Here is a 21,245-nt window from a genome sequence, read left to right as displayed (position 1 = left end):
ATAAAGTAGTTAAAGGAAGCCTCCTCAGAAGAGACAAAACGGAGCATTAAGAACTAGGATTTGAGAGAAAGAGATGAACATCCCATATGGAGACTAAATTTGGGCTTCAGTGAATGGAGTGTCAAATTTTAACCATGAGATCCTGTACCCTACTATACCGTCATTGCTGAAGTAGATACAATCTATGTAACTTAGCACTTATCTTCTTCAATGTTAACTGGCATTAAGTTGTGATAAGGCTAAACCCTAAACTGCAGACCACTCAGACCAAGTGATTTTTACATTATGCCCTGCCGCCTTTTTTTAAGTTTGTTTTGAGAGAGAGAGAGCATGCACATGCAAGTGGGGGAGGGGCAGAGAGAGAGAGAGAGAAAAAGAATGAATCCCAAATGGGCTCCTCGCGGGTAGCACGGAGCCTGATATGGGGCTCAAATTCATAAACCGTGAGATCATGACCTGAGCCTAAATAAAGAGTAGGGCACTCAGCCAACTGAGCCACCCAGGCACCCACACGTCTGCTGCCTATTTTTACAAGTTTAACAAAAATCAAAATCAGAAACAAGTTTTTAAAGCTATATTCTTTTTCTTTCCTAAGTGTGATTTTTGAAGAAAGATGCACTGTTAAAACGTATTTAAGATGCACTGTGATAGCTTCTCATGCTGAAAAAAACAACAACCCCAAACCCATGGATGAATCCTTTCTAAATCTGTATGGTACTCTGAGACCAAGTACCTTCAGTCAACTTAAGCACTTAGCGACAATCAAGATTCCTTCTCCAAAGAGTGCTGTCCAGCCTTGCTGTTCAAAGTGTGGTTCGCCAACCAGCAGTAGCAGCATCAACCGGGAGCTTGTGTTAGATATGCACAACCTGTGTCCCTGTCCCAATGCCGCCCAGTAAGAACCCACATTTTTACAAGATTCTCCGGGCATCTGTAGGCACATTATAGTTTGAGAAGCACTGTTCTGCCAAATTCAGCTCTCTCTAGTTATTAATGACTGACTCCATCATAATTATCTAGAAATATACCTCATGGAACTAGAGATTAATGACAGACTTTCAAGAAACATGTTCATGATTAACATATGCAATCAAAAGCATAGCCCCAAACCACAATAACATACAATTTCACACTCACGAGGATGATTATGATAGATATAGATATAGTTTGAGAAAGACTGAGAAGGTCAATTCTTTAAGTGTTTGGTAGAATTCACCAGTGAAGTTATCTGATCCTTTTTTGGGGAGAGGGGTGGGGTTTGGTTACTAATTCAGTCTTACTTGTTATTGACCTATTTATTCAGTTTTCTATTCTTCGTGATTCAGTGTTGGTAGGTTGTTATGTTTGTAGGAATTTATCCATTTCTTCCAGGTTATCCAGTTTGTATATAATTGTAGTAAGATCATTTTTTATTTCTTTGGCATCAAATTTGATGTTTCTTCTTTTATTTTGATATTTGAGTATTCCTTTTTTTATTAGTCTAGCTGAAGGTTTGCAAATTTTGTTTATAGCTTCAAAAATCTAGCTCTTAATTTCATTGATTTTTTTCTGTTCTCTATTTCATAGATTTTTACTCTAATTTTTATTATTTCATGCCTTCTGCTAACTTTGGTCTTAGTTTGTTTTTTTCATTGCTGTTTTTGGTTTGTTTGTTTGTTTTAGTTCCCAAAGGTATAAAGTTAAGTTGTGTGTCACTGTTCTTTTTTATGTACGCATTTATTGCTATAAACATTCCTTATGGCTAAATTATATGAAAATATCTGTTTTCTATTTCTCTAACATAGAGGTTTAATCAATCTTTCAATTCTAGGCTTAGGATTTTCTTCTGAAGAGATAAATACATTAAATTGACTGAAATTAATTTTAAATCAACATACATTTTGTGTATATGTATTCCACCAAATGCTCAGAGTGGGATCATTAACCAGAATTTTACTTTCTAAAAATGAAAGTACTTCCCCATAAGAATCTGTCACAGTAACATTCATTAGACATTTACCTTTTGAATTCTGGTTGTGCCAGTGTTTTTCTCCTGAGCACTCAGTCCCTCTTGCTTTTGAGCTTCTACTTTCATTCCATTCACAAGGCCTGAAGGCTGCCACGAATCATCCCATGTATCTTTGGGTTTAGAAAAGCACCAATCCTATAGAGAAAAAAATGCTACAATAAACTAAGATACGTTTTAGAGTGCTTTAATTTATAGTTGCTATATGAGTACATGATCCAAACAGAGAATAACTTGGGCAAGGGAAAGGCAAAGAGGCAAAGTCAATTAAACAAGAAAAAGTGTTTATTAAGTTTCTGTATCAGTGTGACTTTCCCCCCTTATTTTATTGGTCCACACCCAATACCCTGAATTCCTTGGAACACAGCTCTCATAGAAACAAATACAACTCTGGTTTGTATTATTTTCTTCAATACTGTTTTTCATGGCCAGATGATTTTTCATGATCATCTAGTATTTTAAACAGCACAAATAATAAGGAGCAATTTAACTATAGATATTTCTTCTAATAACCAGTGGGAAATAAATTTTAAGTATATAGTTAGGCCTAATATTAGCTAATATTCTCAATGCAGAGATTCAGAGATTATATTACAAGGCTAATACAATAAAAATAAAATTAGGGAAAACAGTTTATTTATAGATCCTAAGGCCAAAGGTTCCCAGTGATAAAATAAAAATCATAATAGTTGAAAGGACAGATGGGACAATAAGCCCATGATTTACTCTTCCATGTTCCAACTTGTCCTCTTCCCGACCACTGCCATCTTGAGGGAAAAAAATGAATTCTTGGGAATTATCATCTGACAGATGCTTCTGAATACCCGAGTGTATAGATTTCTTGAGGAAATTTACATTTCCGTTTTTCAGTAATGATAAGCTTTCTGTCTTCCCAGGGATCTAACCTTCTGCGGCATTTCCTCACATGACGGATAAGGCTTCTTTCCACCAAGGCTTGAGGTAAATAAGTGGGAGGCAGCATCACCCCCTTTTCCCATTTTAGCCTGCAAAGGTAGCCAGTTCTCATCCCAAACATCATCACCAATAGTCACTGATTCTAGGCATGGCATTCCAGTGGGGATCTCATCCTAGAATGTATCAGAAGACAAAGTAAAAGAAAAACTTTAATTTACAGTTGCTATATGAGTACATTTTAAAATTTAGGTTTACAATTTTTTTTCCGACTCCAGGTAAAGATGGCAGTTTGCCATAATTTATAAATACATAATTTATTACTGTCTCTCTTCTGAAACATCACCAAAATAAACAGATTTAGGTATAAACTCATAAAGAGAAAAGAGGAGAAAACACCACCTACAATTATAGATACAGGAAAACAGACAAGTGACAACTTACTAAGCAGTCCTGAGAAACTAGAATCCTGAGCTTATAGGCAGGAAAAACTGAGAAGCAACCCAGATTTATACTACAGATACTATAAACCCTCAGGAATTGCTACTACAAGGTTTTTGGAAGTGAGAATGTAAAGTGGGAATGAAAACAAAAGCACTGGTTGAAAGTCTGTGTAAAAAGCAGTTAGCTCTTCAGACACCCTCCCCTATTTCACAAACCCAAGAAACTATACTTTTTTTTCCCACTGGAAAACCAGAGGGTCTTCTTGGGGGATAAAACTGAGGGTAAGGCAAGCATAATAAAAACAGGGGAATTAAGTGAAGGTTTTTACCCTGAATATCAAGACCCCCTAGCTCTGTTTTCAATAGCAGGACAGAGATGAGAGTAAACAATGCAAGTAAACAATGCATGAACTTGAAGACAGATCTAATGTAAACAACAAAGAGAAAAAAACTGGGAAAACAAAAGCAAACAGAGCCTTGGGGACAATACCAAAGGTTTAACATTTGTTTCATGGGAGTCCCAGAATGAGAAAAGGGAAGAGTGCAGTGCAGAAAATTATTTGAGGAAATGTCTGAAAACTTCACAAATTTGATGAAAGACATAAACTTACAAAGTCAAAAAGCTTAGTAAACAGGATAAACCCACAGAAATTCATGTCTAGATAGATTATAATCTATCTGCTAAAAACTAAAGACAAAGAAACCATCTAAAATGTAGCCAAAAGAAAATGATAATTATAAAGGAACAACAATTTCAATACTGCAGATTTTTCATCACAAATTATTAAAGCCAGAAGGAAGTGGAATGAAATCTTTAAAGGGGTCTGAAAGAAAGGAACTAGTAATCCAGAATTCCACATCCAGCAAAAATATCTTTCAAGAATGAAGATGAAATACATTCTGAATGAAGAAAACTAAAAAAATTCTTTGTCAGCAGACATACTCTAAAGGTATTTCTAAAGGAAGTTCCTTGGATAGAAAGGAGGGGATACCAGAAGGACGATTGGAGTATCAGAAATAAAGAATAACAGAAATGATAAGTACCTGAGTAAGTACAATGGACTATTTTTCTCCTAAATCATCTATATGTTTGAAGGTGTAAAGCAAAAAAATTTAGCATTATAAATTCTCAACATCTGTAGTTGTTCTACGTAAACATAGCATAAAGGACATGGGAAGGGGTAAAACACCTACATGGTGGCTAAGATATCTATATTCCACTTGAAGTGGTAAATATGGATTATGTCTATTGTGAAAAGTCAAAGATGTATATTGTAATTCCTAGAGTAACTAGTAAAAACACTACATAAGTAGATATAATAAAAACATAATAAACTAAAATGGACTACTAAAAAAGTACTAAATAAAAAAATACTGAAAAAGAATACTACTAAAAGAAGGAAGAAAAAGCAAAAACATGAAAGGTAGAAGGAGCAAACAGAAACATAATAAAATGGCAGACCTATCATCAAAACATACTGATAATGATATTAAATGTAAAATGTTAAAACATATTAATTAAAATTCAGATAATTAGAATGGATTAAAAAATGTCCAAGCTTCATGCTGTCTCAAGAAACACTTCAAATATAATGATATAGGTAGGTTAAGTTAGAGGTAAAAGGATGAAAAAAGATCTACTACATCAAGAATAAAAAAATAAAGCTAGAGTGGCTATCCTGATACTAGACAATGTGGGCATCAGTGCAAAGAAAGTAACTATGAACAAAGAAAGACATTTCATAATGATAAAAGGGTCAGTTCACCAAGAAAACATACCAATCCTAACTAGATAGCACCTGACAATAAAGCTTTAAAACACATAAGGAAAAATAAGAAAAAAGGAGAAATGGCTATAATCCAAGATTATAGTTGATGACTTCAACATCCTTTTCAGTAATCAGTAAACTAGTAGTCAGCAAGGATACAGAAGTAAATAATACCACCAATCAATTAGATCTAATTGACCTTTATAGAACACTCCACTCAACAAAGGAGAATATACAGTCTCTTGAAAGGCACATGGAACATTCACCAAGGTAGGTCACATCCTGTGTCAACAAACATTCACAAATTTAAAAAACTGAAATGATACAATGTAAGTCTCAGATTAGAGAATTAAACTGTAAACAAGTAAGAGAAAGATAACAGGAAAATGTCTAAACACTTGGAAACTAAACAACACACTTCTAAACAATCCATATGTATATGACCCACTGTTACACGCCCCATATAACAATTATGGGTCATATAATGAGTCAAAGATGACAGCTCAAAAGATATCACCAAATATTTGAAATGAATGAAAATATAATAGATTCAAACTTGTGAGATGTAGTTAAAGTGGTGTTTAGAAGGTCATAGCATGAAATGCTTACATTAGAAGAAAAAAGTCTCAAATCAATAATCTAGGTTTCCATCTTTAAAAAAAAATTTTTTTAATGTTTATTTATTTTTGAGATAGTGAGAGAGAGCATGAGCAGGAGACGGGCAGAGAGGGAGGGAGACACAGAATTTAAAGCAGGCTTCAGGCTCCAAGCAGTCAGCACAGAGCCCGACATGGAGATTGAACCCACAGACCGTGAGATCATGACCTGAGCCAAAGTCAGACGCTTAACCAACTGAGCCACCCAGGCACCCCTCTAGGTTTCCATCTTAAGAAAGTAGAAGAAGAAATGAAAATAAACCCAAAGAAAGCAAAAAGAGCAATGAACAACATTGAACACTGAACAACAAAAATGAACTTGAAAACAGAAAAACAGATAAAATCAATGACACCAAAAGCTGATTATTTGGAAAAAATTCACTAAAATTGATAAACCTCTAGTAAAACTGACAAAAAAATAAAAGACACAAATTTCCAGGATCAGGAATGCAAGAGGGTATTACTGCTGCAGGATAATAAAGGAATACTATTAACAATTCTATGTAGACACATAGAATCGACAATTTAAATTAAATGAACCAATTCCTCAAAAAACACAAAATACTAACCCAAAACACTAAAACTAACCCAAAATGAAAGTCACCTTTAGTAATCTTTTATCTATTAAAGCAATGAATTAAATTCTTCTGAAAAAGAAATCTCCAGGCCAGACAGTTTTACTGAAGTAATCTACAAACCATGTGAAGATTTAACCTCCACCCACCCACAAAAAAGGATCCAATTTTTACATAATCTCTTCCAGGAAATAAAAGGCAACATTTCTTTTCAACTCCTTTTATGAAAATAGTATACTGATACTACAACCCTGATACTACAACCATACATGATAGTACAAAAAACAAAAACCAACTACAGACTAGTATCTGTCATGAACTGAGATGCAAAATCCTCAATAAAACATTAGCAAACCAAATATAACAATATATAAAAGAATTATATACCATGACCAGGTGCTATTACTATAGGTATGCCAAGCTAGTTTAACATGTGAAACTCAAACAGTGTAATCCACTATATGAACAATCTAAAGAAGAAAAATATGGTAACAATCAATGAAAAAGCATTTGATAAAATTCAGCACACACTTTTGAGAAAAACTCCCAGAAAAATAGGAATAGAGGGGAATTTCTCAACTTGATAAAAAAAAAAAAGAAAATCTTAAAAAAAACAACTAAAATTATATTTAATGCTTTTCTCCCCAAAATTAGGAATCAGGCAAGTTTGTCTCTCACCACTCCTATTCAACATAGTGCTAGGAAATAAAAGGCATGCAGATCAGAAAGGAAGAAACAAAACCTATTTGCAGATGACACAGTTGTTTATGTAAAAAAATGCCAAGGAATCTACAAAAAATCTGAGCAATGTCACAGAATACAAGATTGGTATAGAAAGATCAAATGCATTTCTATATGCCAGCAATGAGCATACAAAACTAAAATTTAAACACAACACCATTTACAATCATTCCAAATAATATGAAATAAATAGGTCCTACTTAAAGCATGTACAGGACCTATACATTGAAAATTACAAAATGTTGATGTAAAGATTCAAAGAAGATCTAGATAAATGTAGAAACATGTTTGTATATTATAAGGCTCAACATAGTAAAGATGTCAACTGTCCCCCACTGATGAGTAAGTGTAATGTAATTCCTACCAAAATTCCAACAAGGTATTTTGTTGAAGTAGACAACTTATACTAAAATGATCCTGGAAAGGTACAAACCCTCAAATAGCTAAAATAATCTCGACAAAGAAAAATAATGTGAGAAGAATCACAGATATTAAAGCATACTATATAGCTACAGTAATCAGGTAGTATTGGTCGAGGGAGAGACACATGGATCAATGAAACAGAACAGAGAACCCGGAAATAAACCAATGCAAATATGCTCAACTGACTTTTTACAAAGGTGCATAAACAATTTAATGGAGAAAAGTAGTCTTTTAATCAAATGTTGTTAGAACAAGTGGGTATCAACAGGCACAATAATAATAGTAATAATAATAAAGCCTTGACTGGGGTGCCTGGGCAGGTCAGTCAGTTGAGTGTCCAACTCTGTCTTAGGTCATGATCTCACAGTTCATGAGTTCAAGCCCCACATCGGGCTCTTAGCTGTCAGTGCAGAGCCCACTTCAGATCCTCTGCACCCCTCGCTCTCTGCCCCTCCCCCACTTGTGCTCTCTCCCTCTCAAAAATAATCATTTATATATATAAATATAAATAAAAGCCTTGGCCTAAACTTCATGTTTTATACAAAAATTAAGTGAATAGATTTATAAGCTAGTCAGAGAGTCTTCAGTCTTCACATCAAAATCACAATCCATCAAAAGAAAATCTGATGGTTCAGTCAACTGCATGTCTGACTTTGGCTCAGGTCACCATCTCACAGTTCATGAGTTCAAGCCGCATGACCGGCTCTGGGCTGACAGTTCAGAGCCTGGAGCCTGCTTTTGATTCTGTCTCCCTCTCTGCCCCTCTCCCTCCCTCCTTCCCTCCCTTTCTCTCTCTTTCTCTCTCTCAAAAATAAACATTGAAAAAAAATCTGATAAAGAAAAATAAAGGTGGAAAAATCACAATCCAATTCCAAGTCATACTACAAAGCTATGGTAATCTAAACAGTATGGTACTGGCACAAAAATAGGCATATAAAGCAATGGAATAGAACAGGAAGCCCAGAAATAAACCTACATATTTATATGGCCAATTAATCTTCAACAAAGGAGGAAAGAATATGCAATGGGGAAAAAGTCTCTTCAACAAATGGTATTGGAAAAACTGGACAGCTACATGCAAAAGAATGAAACTAAACCACTGGCCTATGCCCAACACAAAGATAAATTCAAAATGGATTAAAGACCTAAATGTGAGACCTGAAACTATAAAAATTCTAGAATAGAGCACAGACAGCAATTTCTCTGACAGTGGACATAACAAATTTTTTCTAGATATTGTCTCCTAAGACAAAGTAAACAGAAGCAAAAATCAACTATTCGGACTATAGTGAAATAAAAAGCTCCTACACAGCAAAGGAAACAATCAACAAAACTAAGAGATCACCTACTGAACGGGAGAAGATATCTGCAAATGACATCTCTGATGAAGGGTTAGCATCCAAAATATACAAAGAACTTATACAACTCAACACCCCAAAAATAATCCAAGTTAAAAATGGCTAAAAGACATGAACAGACAATTCTCCAAAGATGACATAGAGATGGCCAAGAGACACATGAAAAGATGCTCAACATTATTCATCATCAGGGAAATGCAAATCAAAACCACAATGAGCTATCACCTCACACCTGTCAGAATGACTAAAATCAAAAACACAAAAAACAAGTGTTGGAGAGTATATGGAAAAAGGAGAATCTTTGTGCACTGTAAGTAGGAATGCAAACTGGTACAGCCACTCTGGAATACGGTATGTAGGTTCCTCAAAAGTTAAAAATGGAACTACCCTATGATCCAGTAATTGCACTACTGGGTATTTACCCAAAAACACTCATTCAAAGGGATACATGCACCTGTATATTTATTGCAGCATTAATTATAAGAGCCAAATTATGGAAGCAGCCCAAGTGTGTATCAATAAATGAATGGATAAAGAGGTGGTGTGTGTGTATGGTGTGTAAAGAGTGGTGTCTGTTATATATATGTGTGTATACATATACATATATATAAACAATATTATTCAGTCATAAAAAAGAATGATATCTTGCCATTTACAACCACATGGATGGAGCTAGACAGTATAATGTAAGCAAAATAAGCCAGTCAGAGAAAGACAAATACCATACAACCTGTCACTCATGTGTGGAATTTAAGAAACAAAACAAATGAGAAAAGGAAAAAATAAAAAAGGAGAGAGAAAGACAAACCAAGAAACAGACTTTTAACTACAGAGAACGAACTGATGGTTACCAGAGGGGAAGTGGGTGGTAGGGATTAAAATGTACACTTACCATGATGGGCCCAGAGTATGTATAGAACTTTGAATCACTATATTGTACACTTGAAACTAATATAACACTTTATTATCAACTATATTAGAATTAAAATTAAAAACTTAAAAAATGAAAATTAAAAAAAGAAAATGTGTTAAAATAGACTACATCAAAATTAAAAAATGTTTTCTCTGCAAAAGCCCATGTAAAGAGGACAAAGGATACAAACTGGGAGAAAATATTAGCAAACCAAATATCTAATAAAGGAGTGGGATCCAGAATATAAAGAACTCTCATAATTCAAGAGTAAAAACATCAAAAAAAAAAAAAAAACAATTAGAAAATGGGAAAAAGACATTTCACCAAGGATGATACACAGAGGCCAAATATGCCATTAGGGAAATACCAATAAAAGTACCGTATACCTAACAAAAGGGCTAAAAAATAGTGACAACACCAAATGCCAATAAGGATGTAGAGAAACTGGATTACTCAATACTTGGCTGGAGGTAATATAAAGTAGTACAGCCTCTCTGGAGAACAGGATGACTGTTTCTTATCAAACCAAACATGTAATTACCTCACAACCTAGCAATTTCGCTCCTGAATATTTATTCCAGAGGACTTATGTTCACCCAACAACCTGTATACAAATGTTCATCACAGCTTTCCAATAGCTAAACCTCCAAACATCCCAAATATTCTTCAAAGGGCTAATGGTGAAACACCGTGACATGTACATGTACATGGAACGCTACTCAGCAAAAAAAAGGAAAAGAACAATTTGTGCAACAACTCAGATAAGTTATACTGAGCAAAAAATGCCAACTATATGATTTCATTTATACAGCATTTTTAAAATGACAAAAAAAAATTTTAAAAGGTAGAAATAGTTAGTGGTTGCCAGGGGTTAAGGATTATGGAGAGAGGATGAGTGTGGTTGTAATAGGACAATACAATCCTCATGAGGATGGAGGAAGTGTTCAGTATCTTTAGAAAAAAAAATTTTTTAATGTTTTTATTTATTTTTGAGACACAGAGAGACAGAGCATGAGCAGGGGAGGAGCAAAGAGAGAGTGAGACACAGAATCTGAAACAGGCTCCAGGCTCCAAGCTGTCAGCACAGAGCCCGAAGCAGGGCTCGAAATCACAGACTATGAGATCATGACCTGAGCTGAAGTCACGCTAACTGACTGAGCCACCCAGGTGCCCCCGGAAGTGCTCAGTATCTTGACTGTGCTGCTGGATACACGAACCCACACATGTACTAACACTATATAAAACTATACACACACACACACACACACACACACACACACACACACACACACACACAATTAAAACTGGAGAAATTTGAATAAGATAGGCAGATTTTATCAATGTCGATATCCCAGTTGCAATACTTACTACAATTTTTTAAAATGTGACCATTGGAGAAAATGGGCAAAGATTACAGAAGATCTCTCTGTATTATTTCTTATAATTGCACAAGAATCTTCAGTTACCACAAAATGTCAATTAAAAATAAAAAAGAAATAAAACTAATTTTATATAATCTTTTCCAGAAAATAGAAAAGAAAAAGAACACTTCCAAATCTATTTTATGAAGCCAGCAGTACTCAGGTACTAAAACCAGGCAAAGGGAGGGGAGGGTGGGTGATGGGTATTGAGGAGGGCACCTTTTGGGATGAGCACTGGGTGTTATATGGAAACCAATTTGACAATAAACTTCATATGTTGAAAAAAACATAAAAAAAAAAAACCAGGCAGACTGTACAAGAAAACTACAGACCAGTATCTTTCATGAAAACAGACATAAAACACTAAATATTAGCAAATGGAATCAAGCAATATAAATAGAATAATACACCATGATCAAGTTGGATTTATCCCAAGAATTCCAGTCTTCTGCAATATTTGATCAAAAGGAGAAAACAACATGATCACATCAATACGTACAGAAAAACCATTTAACAAAATTCACACCCATGTATTCATGATAAAACCATTCAGCAGGACAACAAGATGTCCTCTCCCACAACTCTTGTTCAACATCATATTCGAAATCCTAGCCAGTATAATTATTAATAAGACAGGAAGAAAGATAAAGACATACAGATTGGAAAAGAAGAAATAAAATTGTCCCAATTCAGACATTATCATCTTTGTAGAAAATCTCAAAGGAAATCCATAAAGCACCTCCTAGTTTAGCTAATTCATAGGATTAAGGTCAAAATACAAAACTCAACTTGTATTTATTAGCAATGAAAATATGGAAACAAAAAGGTATCACAATTGCTCCCAAAACAAGTGAAATATTTAGGTATAAAGCTAATAAAAGATGTCTTGTATACTGAAATTGTAACACCCTGACAAAGGTATAAAAGAAAACCTACAGAGAGAAATATGTTGTGTTCACAGATTAAAGATGTTAATTCTCCTTAAACTTATCTATAGATCTAACGTAATTCCAATCAAAATCTCAGATATTAACTGATTCTAAAATTTACATGAAAAGTAAAAGGAAGGTGAATATTAAAAACAAGTTTGAGGGACACCTGGGTGGCTCAGTCGGTTAAGTGGCCGACTTCAGCTCAGGTCACGATCTCATGGTTTGTGGGTTCGAGCCCCTTTCAGGCTCTGTGCTGACAGCTCAGAGCCTGGATGCTGCTTCAGATTCTGTGTCTCCCTCTCTCTCTGCCCCTCCCCTGCTCTCTGTCTCTCTCTAAAATAAACAAACATTAAAAAAATAAAAATAATAATAAATAATAAATAAATAAAAACAAGTTTGAAAAAGAATAAAGGAGGAGGAATCCTACTACCTGACTTTAAGAGGTATTATAAAGCTACAGTAATCAAGACAGTGTGTGGTATTATTGAAGAGACAGGTAGATCAATGGAGCAGAACACAGAGTCCAGAAATAGACACACAAATGTAGACAACTGATTTTTGCCAAGTCTACAAAGGCTATTCATCAATGGAGAAAGCACTGTCTTTTCAAATGATACTAAAACAACTGGACATCCATACATAACAAAATTAATATTCATACCTTACACTAAAATTATCTCAAGATGTCTTGATACAGAAAACACTGTACATAGAAGAAAAATACTGATAAACTGGAATTTCTCAAAATTAAAAACTTTTGCCATATAAAAGACACTATTAAGACAATATATGATATGCTACAAGTAGAATATATTTGAAAATCACGTATCTGACAAAGCACTTGTATTCAGAATATTTAAAGAAAAAAAATGACCCAACCAAAAAATGGGCAAAACACTTGGACATTTCACCAAGAACTATGTATTATAGATGGCAAGTAAGCACATGGAAGGATGTTCAACAAGTCATTAGGGAAATGCAAATTCACACTGTGATGCTACTACATATTTGAATAGCTAAAAATAAAAATTATTAATAATATCTAGTGCTCTCCAGATAAGAACAGTTTGGCATACACTTATATTACTCCTGATTACGTTTATAAAGAAATCTGTACACAAATATTTATAGAGGCTCTATTCATAATTACTCAAAACTGAAACAACCCAAATATTTTTCAATGAGTGAGGATACACAAATTATGGTATATCCATTCAATAAACTACTACTCATCCATCAAAAGGAACAAACTATTGATATATGTAACAATTTGGATAAATCCCAAAGGTACCATGCTAAACTGAAGACACCAGTCTCAAAAAGTTAGTCTATGATTCCACTTACATGACACCTTAGAAATGGAAAACTCACATAGTGACAGAAAACAAATCAACGGTTGCTAAGAGGTGAGGATGTGGGAAGACTGATTATAAAGGGATAGCACCAGGGAGGTTTGTCCAGTGATTGAACCATCTTGTATCCTGATTATAATGACAGTTACACAAAATGATACATATATTAAAGTTTATAGGACAATACACCAGAAGAAAGTCAATTTTACTCTACGTTGATTTAAAAAGAAAGAAATCCTAACACTAGAGAAAATAAAAAGTCATTCTGGAAAGGAAAAGTTGCTACAGCATACTACTTGACTGTCAATAGCATTCACAGTCATAATAATGTAAATATTGATCTAATGGAAAGCGTGGTATATAACAAGATTAGTAAGGGGCGCCTGGGTGGCTCAGTCGTTAAGTGTCCGACTTCAGCTCAGGTCATGATCTCGCGGTTCGTGAGTTCGAGCCTGGCCCCACGACAGGCTCTGTGCTGACAGCTCAGAGCCTGGAGCCTGCTTCGGATTCTGTGTCTCCCTCTCTCTCTGCTCCTCCCCCACTCACACTCTCTCTCTCAAAAATAAATAAACATTAAAAAAAAAAAAGGTTTAACAACATTAGTAAGATGGAGGGGGAGGGGGCAGAAAGGATATGTGTGTGTGTGTGTGTGTGTATGTGGTGAGGTGAAGGGATTAAAGAGAAGTAAACCCTCATCATTCATAGAGGGACATAACACAGAAAATTCAGTAAATAACAACATAAGCATGTTATTTAATGAAAGAAATAGAAGTAAATTCCAAAAGCAGCAGCTAAAAGAGATGAAATGGTTGCTCTGTGAAATACAAAATGTAGAGGAAGGGATTATAGGTCACTCTAAGGTAGGTGTACATAAACATTTGATTAAAATAAAAATAAGGGGTGCCTGGGTGTCTCAATTGGTTGAGCATCCAACCCTTGATTTCAAATAAGGTCATGATCTCATGATTTGTGGGAATGGACCTGCATCAGGGTCTGTGCTGATAGCATGGAACCTGCTTGGGGTTCTCTCACCCCCTTTCTCTCTGCCTCTCCTTCGCTCTCTCTAGTACACACGTTCTCTCTGCCTCTGAAAATAAACATTTTAAAACATAGGAAAATCAAAATACAATACATCCTCCAATAATGCTGTCAACACTTTTCCTCTTGGGTTTTCCCAATATTGTTTCTCAATACTAGTTTCTCACCACTACACAATTCTTGAAGACCATCCGAAGCAACAAGATAGAAACTAACACATCAAAGCCAGATAATGCCTTTCCTTTTTTGTGATCAAGACTATGTTGCTTCAACTTTGGTGTTGGTGACAGTTGTAGAGAAAACGTAATTCATCTGTGAAAGGTGCTCTGATGGCACTGAAAGCAGAATGTAAAGAGCTATTTTATTCCAATCCCCTTCACTTGTGAATTAATTATATTAATCACATTTTCAAAAAACTCCTTCCTTCTCCTACCTCATTTTCTTCCTTCAGATCCTTCAGCTCCGGGAAGGACCACTTGGGATCTTCTCCACAGCTCTTATCTTGGGTTTTCAAAGAACTGAGTTCAGAATCCTTTAATGGCTCCTTTAACTCAGATTTAAGGTGACTGAAAGCCTTTTCATCATTAATAGCCTGCTTGTAAATATGAAAGAAGGAATTATTTTCTAAAATAATTATTTTAGAAATTATTTTCTACAGAGGCACCTGGGTGGCTCAGTCAGTTAAGCGTCCGACTTCAGCTCAGGTCATGATCTCATGGTTTGTGGGTTCAAGCCCCATGTCAGGCTCTGTGTTGACAGCTCAGAGCCTGGAGCCTGCGTCGAATTCTGTGCCCCTCTCAGCCCCTCCCCACTCTGCCCATCCCCCACTCATGCTGTCTCTCAAAAATAAATGGTAAAAAAAATTATTTTAAAGAAATTATTTTCTACACGAATGCTGTTTCTAAAATCTGTATGCCCATACATTCTAGGAGGAATTTTTCACTATGGGTCACACAAATGCTACATTATTTTCCAACTTTATCCATGACCCTGTATCTTCCTATCCTGCTAAACTGTCCAAGCCAACAAGCATTTGTTGAGCACACATTATGAAATGTACACAAGGTAGCTCTGTGGATACAGAGATGAGTGCAGCATGTCCCAGCTCTTAAGGAACTCAAAATATAGCAGGAAGACATACAATCAGATAGTCAACATACAACCTTCAGTGTAGAACCATCACAGAGATATGACCAAAATATTGCTGGGGAGGAAGATGCCTGAGAAGATGCAATGAAAGAGGTAACACAAACTGTCAGGATGCTTAAAAGAAGAGTAGGAATTATAAGGAATCAGGTATATGGCGGGTGGGCCAGGGGCTGGGTTTCGGGGGTGGGGGAGGGTCTTAAAATGTTAAAATATAGGCGGGGGTGGGATACGAGAATTTTAAGTCTTATCTCTTTTGCAGAAAAGATGGCCTTATTTCATTTTCGGGACTGAACTATGATCAATACAATAATGACAGGATATTCTAAAATTATAAAGGTTGTATTCAAGCCACTATTTAAGAATCAGGAAATATAATTGTTCTAATCAAGTAATAAATATTAAGAAAATTCAGGCTTCAGAAAGTGTTATGGGCCAAACAAGCCTAAAATTTTAACATAAACTAGAAATCTAAAACTCTTTTACTGTTTCAAACATGCAGCAATAAACATTCATACATATTTTCCAGAACAGGTTAATCTCCCAGTGGTCAAACTGGCCTTCCCTTTTTATCAAATACTTTGTAAATGTCTACTAAAAATATTAAGATCACATCCACAATTTGATTTTACAAGTCAAATATATAAATCCTATTTAAGCAAAAGACCCTTTTCTTATTTTCTTCAAAGAGAGTAAAAAGGCTTGCTGTGCTCAAAACATGTTTGGCTCTCAAATTGAACACACCCTGTATTCGCAGCCCAATACTTGTTGTTGTCATGAGGAATAGAAGACTCAGAGGACATACTGATTTGTTCAAAAATCATTTAAGTTCTTACTATGTGCTTGACTTTACTTATATCTAAAACAGAGATACTAAAATACCAAGCTGGTAAAAGTGATCATGAAGACTAACTTAACCAGTACATGTGAGTGCTTCAAACAGCCCCTCCCATGTAGTACAAGTTCAATAAAGGTTGCTGTTGCTAATTTTTTTAAATTTTATTTAATTTGTTGGCTGGAATAATACATAATTACAATAGTAGTAGTAATGATACTAATATTGTTATTATTGTGGGTGGGAGTCACCAAGGTTTACAGAGAAAGAAATAAAGTATGAAGAGTCTGAAGTGGGCAGAGGGAAGAACAGCATTTGGATGAGTACAGATAAACTCACAAATGCACCAAGGCAGCCATGGGATTTAGCATATGCAAGAAATAATACAGAAGAAAGCATGACTGAAGCAAAGACTTCTGGGTTTTAAGTGTATTTATTTATTTTGAGAGAGTGAGAGAGAGAAGGAAGGAGGGAGGGAGGGAGGGAGGGAGAGAGAAGGAAAGAGGAGACAGAGAAAGAGAGAGAGAGAGAAAGAACGAGCAGGGGAGGAGAAGAATGAGAAGGAGAGAGAAAGAGAATCCCAAGCAGGCTCTACACCATCAGCACAGAGCCCAACACTGGGCTCGAACTCACGAACCAGGAGATCATGACCTGAGGTGAAATCAAGAGTCACTCAAATCAAGAGACGTTCAACCAACTGAACCACCCAGGCGTTCCTGAAGCAAAGGTTCAAACCAAATAATGAGAGACAAGGTACTGCTAAGATCATTGCATAAAGTTTCCAAACTTTGCTAGGTTTGGAAAGCCTCAGATCCTCATCTATAAAATAAGGATTGGGCGCCTGGGTGACTCAGTCAGTTAAGTGTCCGACTCTTGATTTCGGACGGTTGTGATCTCTAGGTTGTGAGATTGAGCCCCGTGTCGTGAAGCCTGCTCGGGATTCTCTCTCTCCCTCTCTCTCTGCCCACCCCCCAAATAAATATTAAAAAAATAAATTTTATTTTTATTATTTTATTTTTGAGACAGAGCGCAAGTGGGAGAGGGACAGAGAGATAATGAGACACAGAATCTAAAGTAGGCTCCAGGCTCTGAGATGTCAGCATGGAGCCCAACATAGGGCTGGAACCCACAAACCTCAAGAATATGACCTGAGCCGAAGTCGGATGCTTAACCGACTGAGCCACCGAGGCGTCCCCAAAAATAAATTTTAAAATAAGAACAATTATGGTAACTTTATCACAGGGATTTTATAAGAATTAAATAATACGTTATGCTGAAAAGTGCTTTTTATAGGGGCTGGCATATAGCAGGTACTCATTAAATGTTAATAATAATAAAAACAATTATAATAATATTTGCCAAAAAACTCTTACCAGGGTATATAACTCACTCTCCTTTGATTGTGGACTTATCTCTCGGTCTTCGTTAAAATAGCGTTGCTGGGAAGGATAACCCAGTTCTGTCAGGACCACGTCCTCTGGTCCTGCACCAGACTTAGTATATAAAGCTAAAGGGTTGAGTTCTCTGAAACCCTAGGATTAAAAAAAGAAGGAAGAGGTTAGAGAAAACAATCAAAAAGTTAGCACTTCATAATTTTCAAGTGTTGTGGAAATGTACTATCTTCAAAAACTTAACAGTTAAAAAATTTTCCATAGTCACAATTTTTCCTAGTCACAAAAATTAACATCAATATTAACAGTGATACAGACATCACTATCAATATTTGCAAAATAAGAGACTGCTGTCTTCTCTAAGATGACCTCCAAGAAAATAGTCTGAGGTGGGGTGCCTGGGTGACTCAGTCGGTTGGGTGTCCGACTTCGGCTCAGGTCATGATCTCGCGGTCCGTGAGTTCGAGCCCCGCATCGGGCTCTGGGCTGACAGCTCAGAGCCTGGAGCCTGTTTCGGATTCTGTGTCTCCCTCTCTCTCTGACCCTCCCCTGCTCATGCTCTGTCTCTCTCTGTCTCAAAAATAAATAAATGTTAAAAAAAAAAAAAAATTTTTTTTTAATTAAAAAAAAAAGAAAATAGTCTGAGGTAAGATCAAATCCTCAAATCAATTATTTAAAATACAAGCACTCACATTCTAAAGAACAATAAGCCAAATGTATTTTTTGCGGTTATTTGAAAATTAAGACAGGGCTCTGCATTAAGAGGGCAGGAATCTTACAAATGTCTCCAAGATTAAAGAGTGTATCAAATAACCTCCTGCATTAAATTCTCTTACACCTTCAAGGGCTGAGATTAAATAAAATCTATTACACAATATATCCCGACTGATCCACCTTAGAAGGGACATTTTCTCGGCATACAATAGCATGGCCCTCTGTTCTCAAGACATGATGGAAGTAGATGTCTTCATTTGAGGATGTATCACAGAGAAAAATGTTAAGGATTCCATCTACATATTCATCCACTACCCCCACTAATGGCTTCAAACCACACAACTTCTGGAACTGCAAAATAGCTCTGGACGTCCAGTGTTCCTGAAATAGAATCAAGACATGAGATTTAGATGATAAATTCAAACATGAATTATAGTAACCATATACAAAAATAAATTCCTAATGAACTAGGGATTTTAGTCGAAAAACAAAACCGTAACAGCACTAGAATAACACACTTCAGGATAATTATGATTGGGAATGAGAAAAGTAAGAAAAAAGGAAAAATTATGAAAAATGTGACTGTAGAAAATCTTTTATCATTTATGTGGTGAAAAACTTCCGTTTTCAGAAATGGTTAAATTACTGGACTAACTCTCCCACAGAAACAACTGAAATTTCTAAAGTATTTTTAAAATATGTCCAAAAGTATCCAAGAACTATCAAGAGTAACATTATTATCAGGACAAAATTAAAGGGAAAGTGGGAACTATTTTACCTTAAAAAGGAAAAGAAATAAACTAGCCTTCACATGGATTTGCAGTTCAATTTTCACATCACCTGGACAGTACACAAATCCTCAAGTTGTTCATCTAAATTAAGGTGATTCCAGACTGGTAGTATTCCTAGGCACCTGGTAGGAACAATGCAGATCTCTCTAGAGGTAGGCAGTCTCAGCCCATATTATTCAAACGTTCTTACAAATAATTTTTTCAAAGACAATGAAAAATATGCAGGCAAAGATAAAAGGCACACAAAGAAACAACAAATCACAAGTAAGAACAAGGAGGAACAACATAAACCTTCAAAAACTTTAGATATTTGATTTCCCAGACAATTATAAACAACCAGACTTACTACACTTCAAGCAAAAACAAAAAAGATTTGAAAGCTTTTGCAAGTATCAGCAATCTATAAAAATTTATCTAGCAAAATTACAGGTCAAAGAGAACTTTTAGAAAGTAACAACACAATAACCAAAACTTAAAACCCAATAGGTTGATTCAGTAGCAGATTTGGTAGAATTAAAGAGTAAATCAGTAAAGTGGAAGATAATTTGGGAAAAAAATATCCAGAATACAACATGGAAAGACAGAAATATGTAAAATACAGAAGAGAGGTTAAAAAATACAGAAGATAAATTGAGAAAGTTTAACATACGTTCAATTGTGGTCCTGGAAAAACAGACGTAAAAACAGAGACAGATGGAATATAAATATGAATAATGGGAAAGACAATAAATAACTGAAGAGATAATGGCTGGGAATTTGCCAGATTTAATAAAAAGTAACAAAGCACGGATAAAATGGAATTCAATGAACCACAAAGTAGGATAAATAAGAATAAATTCACACATAAAGATACTAACACTAAAGCTACAAGCAACCAACAGGAAATGTTACAAAGAGCTACAGACAAAAAGGACACTGCCTTCAAAGGAACATCCATCAGACCGACTACTGACCTCTCCAATAAGGTAAGGGAGACCAGAAGCCACTGTGATGAGATCTTCAATTCACTAAATGTATTACCTGCCAACCTAAAATTCTACACCTAGTGAATGTATCTTCCAAAATTAAGTGCAAAGTTATGTTTCCAGGTAAACATAACTAAGTTTGCCATCAGCAAACCCTCACAAAATGAAATCTTAAAGGATACAGTTTAAATACAAGCAAAATGTTCCCGTAGGGTTTGAGTGGTGAGAACAAAGAGCCAAGAAACTGAGAAATACATGACTAAATCTAAATGCACATTATTTTATGTGGTCAATTTGTTGAGGGGTTAAAAACAATAACAATAATTATACAACAAAAACAGATCAGCAGAGGAGGTTAAAGAAGAAAGTGTTCTAATGTTCTTGCATCTTTACATACAGATGTGTTTATGTCCTAGAGGGATCCCTAAAATAATATAGTGTGTTACTTAATGGAATTATTTAAAAACTTCCAAATGATGCATGCAGGGTGAGAAAAAGAAAGAATAGGTAAGCCAGTGATTTTTCACCAGGGCCACTAGGTTCTCCTAGCACCAGCAGAGTTTAGTAATCAACTAAGGATTTGGGCAGATTGCATGCACTGATTTTGGAACACCCATTCTGTGGCTCCCTCCCTTCAAGCATTTCTCCCTTAACTCTCAGCTTCAGCCAGTCCCAAATGATGTCTTCTAACTCTTCAAGCCAGCAAGGCTATGGACGGGGGAGTGACCCCAGGATAGAAGCTGAAAATTTCCTGATCTTACCTACTGCAGCTTGACCTCCAAGGATAGATTTCTGCTTCTCTGCCTGCTTTGGATTTTGTCTATGGGAATAGTCATCCCACCATGCTACTCTATTGCTACTCTGC

The 21,245-nt window shown here is 35.6% G+C and overlaps 1 protein-coding gene across 7 annotated transcripts in view; it reads right to left on the bottom strand.

Moving 5' to 3' along the window:
• Positions 1-21,245, bottom strand: part of TDRD5 (tudor domain containing 5) — a 99,523-nt gene that overhangs the window by 8,862 nt on the left and 69,416 nt on the right. For 6 of the 7 annotated variants that reach the window (XM_042975981.1, XM_042975983.1, XM_042975979.1 and 3 more), the window contains 5 exons: positions 18,805-19,005; positions 17,893-18,051; positions 14,972-15,133; positions 2,911-3,093; positions 2,000-2,143 (listed from right to left, as the gene is read on the bottom strand). In XM_042975981.1, the coding sequence (XP_042831915.1) occupies positions 2,000-2,143; positions 2,911-3,093; positions 14,972-15,133; positions 17,893-18,051; positions 18,805-19,005 (849 nt within the window). The remainder of the gene's footprint in view (positions 1-1,999; positions 2,144-2,910; positions 3,094-14,971; positions 15,134-17,892; positions 18,052-18,804; positions 19,006-21,245) is intronic. The other variant, XM_007096306.3, reaches the window with a different exon arrangement.

The sequence above is a fragment of the Panthera tigris genome, chromosome F3 (genome assembly GCF_018350195.1).
Source record: "Panthera tigris isolate Pti1 chromosome F3, P.tigris_Pti1_mat1.1, whole genome shotgun sequence".
NCBI classification, from domain to species: Eukaryota; Metazoa; Chordata; class Mammalia; order Carnivora; family Felidae; genus Panthera; species Panthera tigris.
The sequence above is the reverse complement of the archived record's forward strand: the minus strand, read 5'-3'. Positions and strand labels throughout refer to the sequence as shown.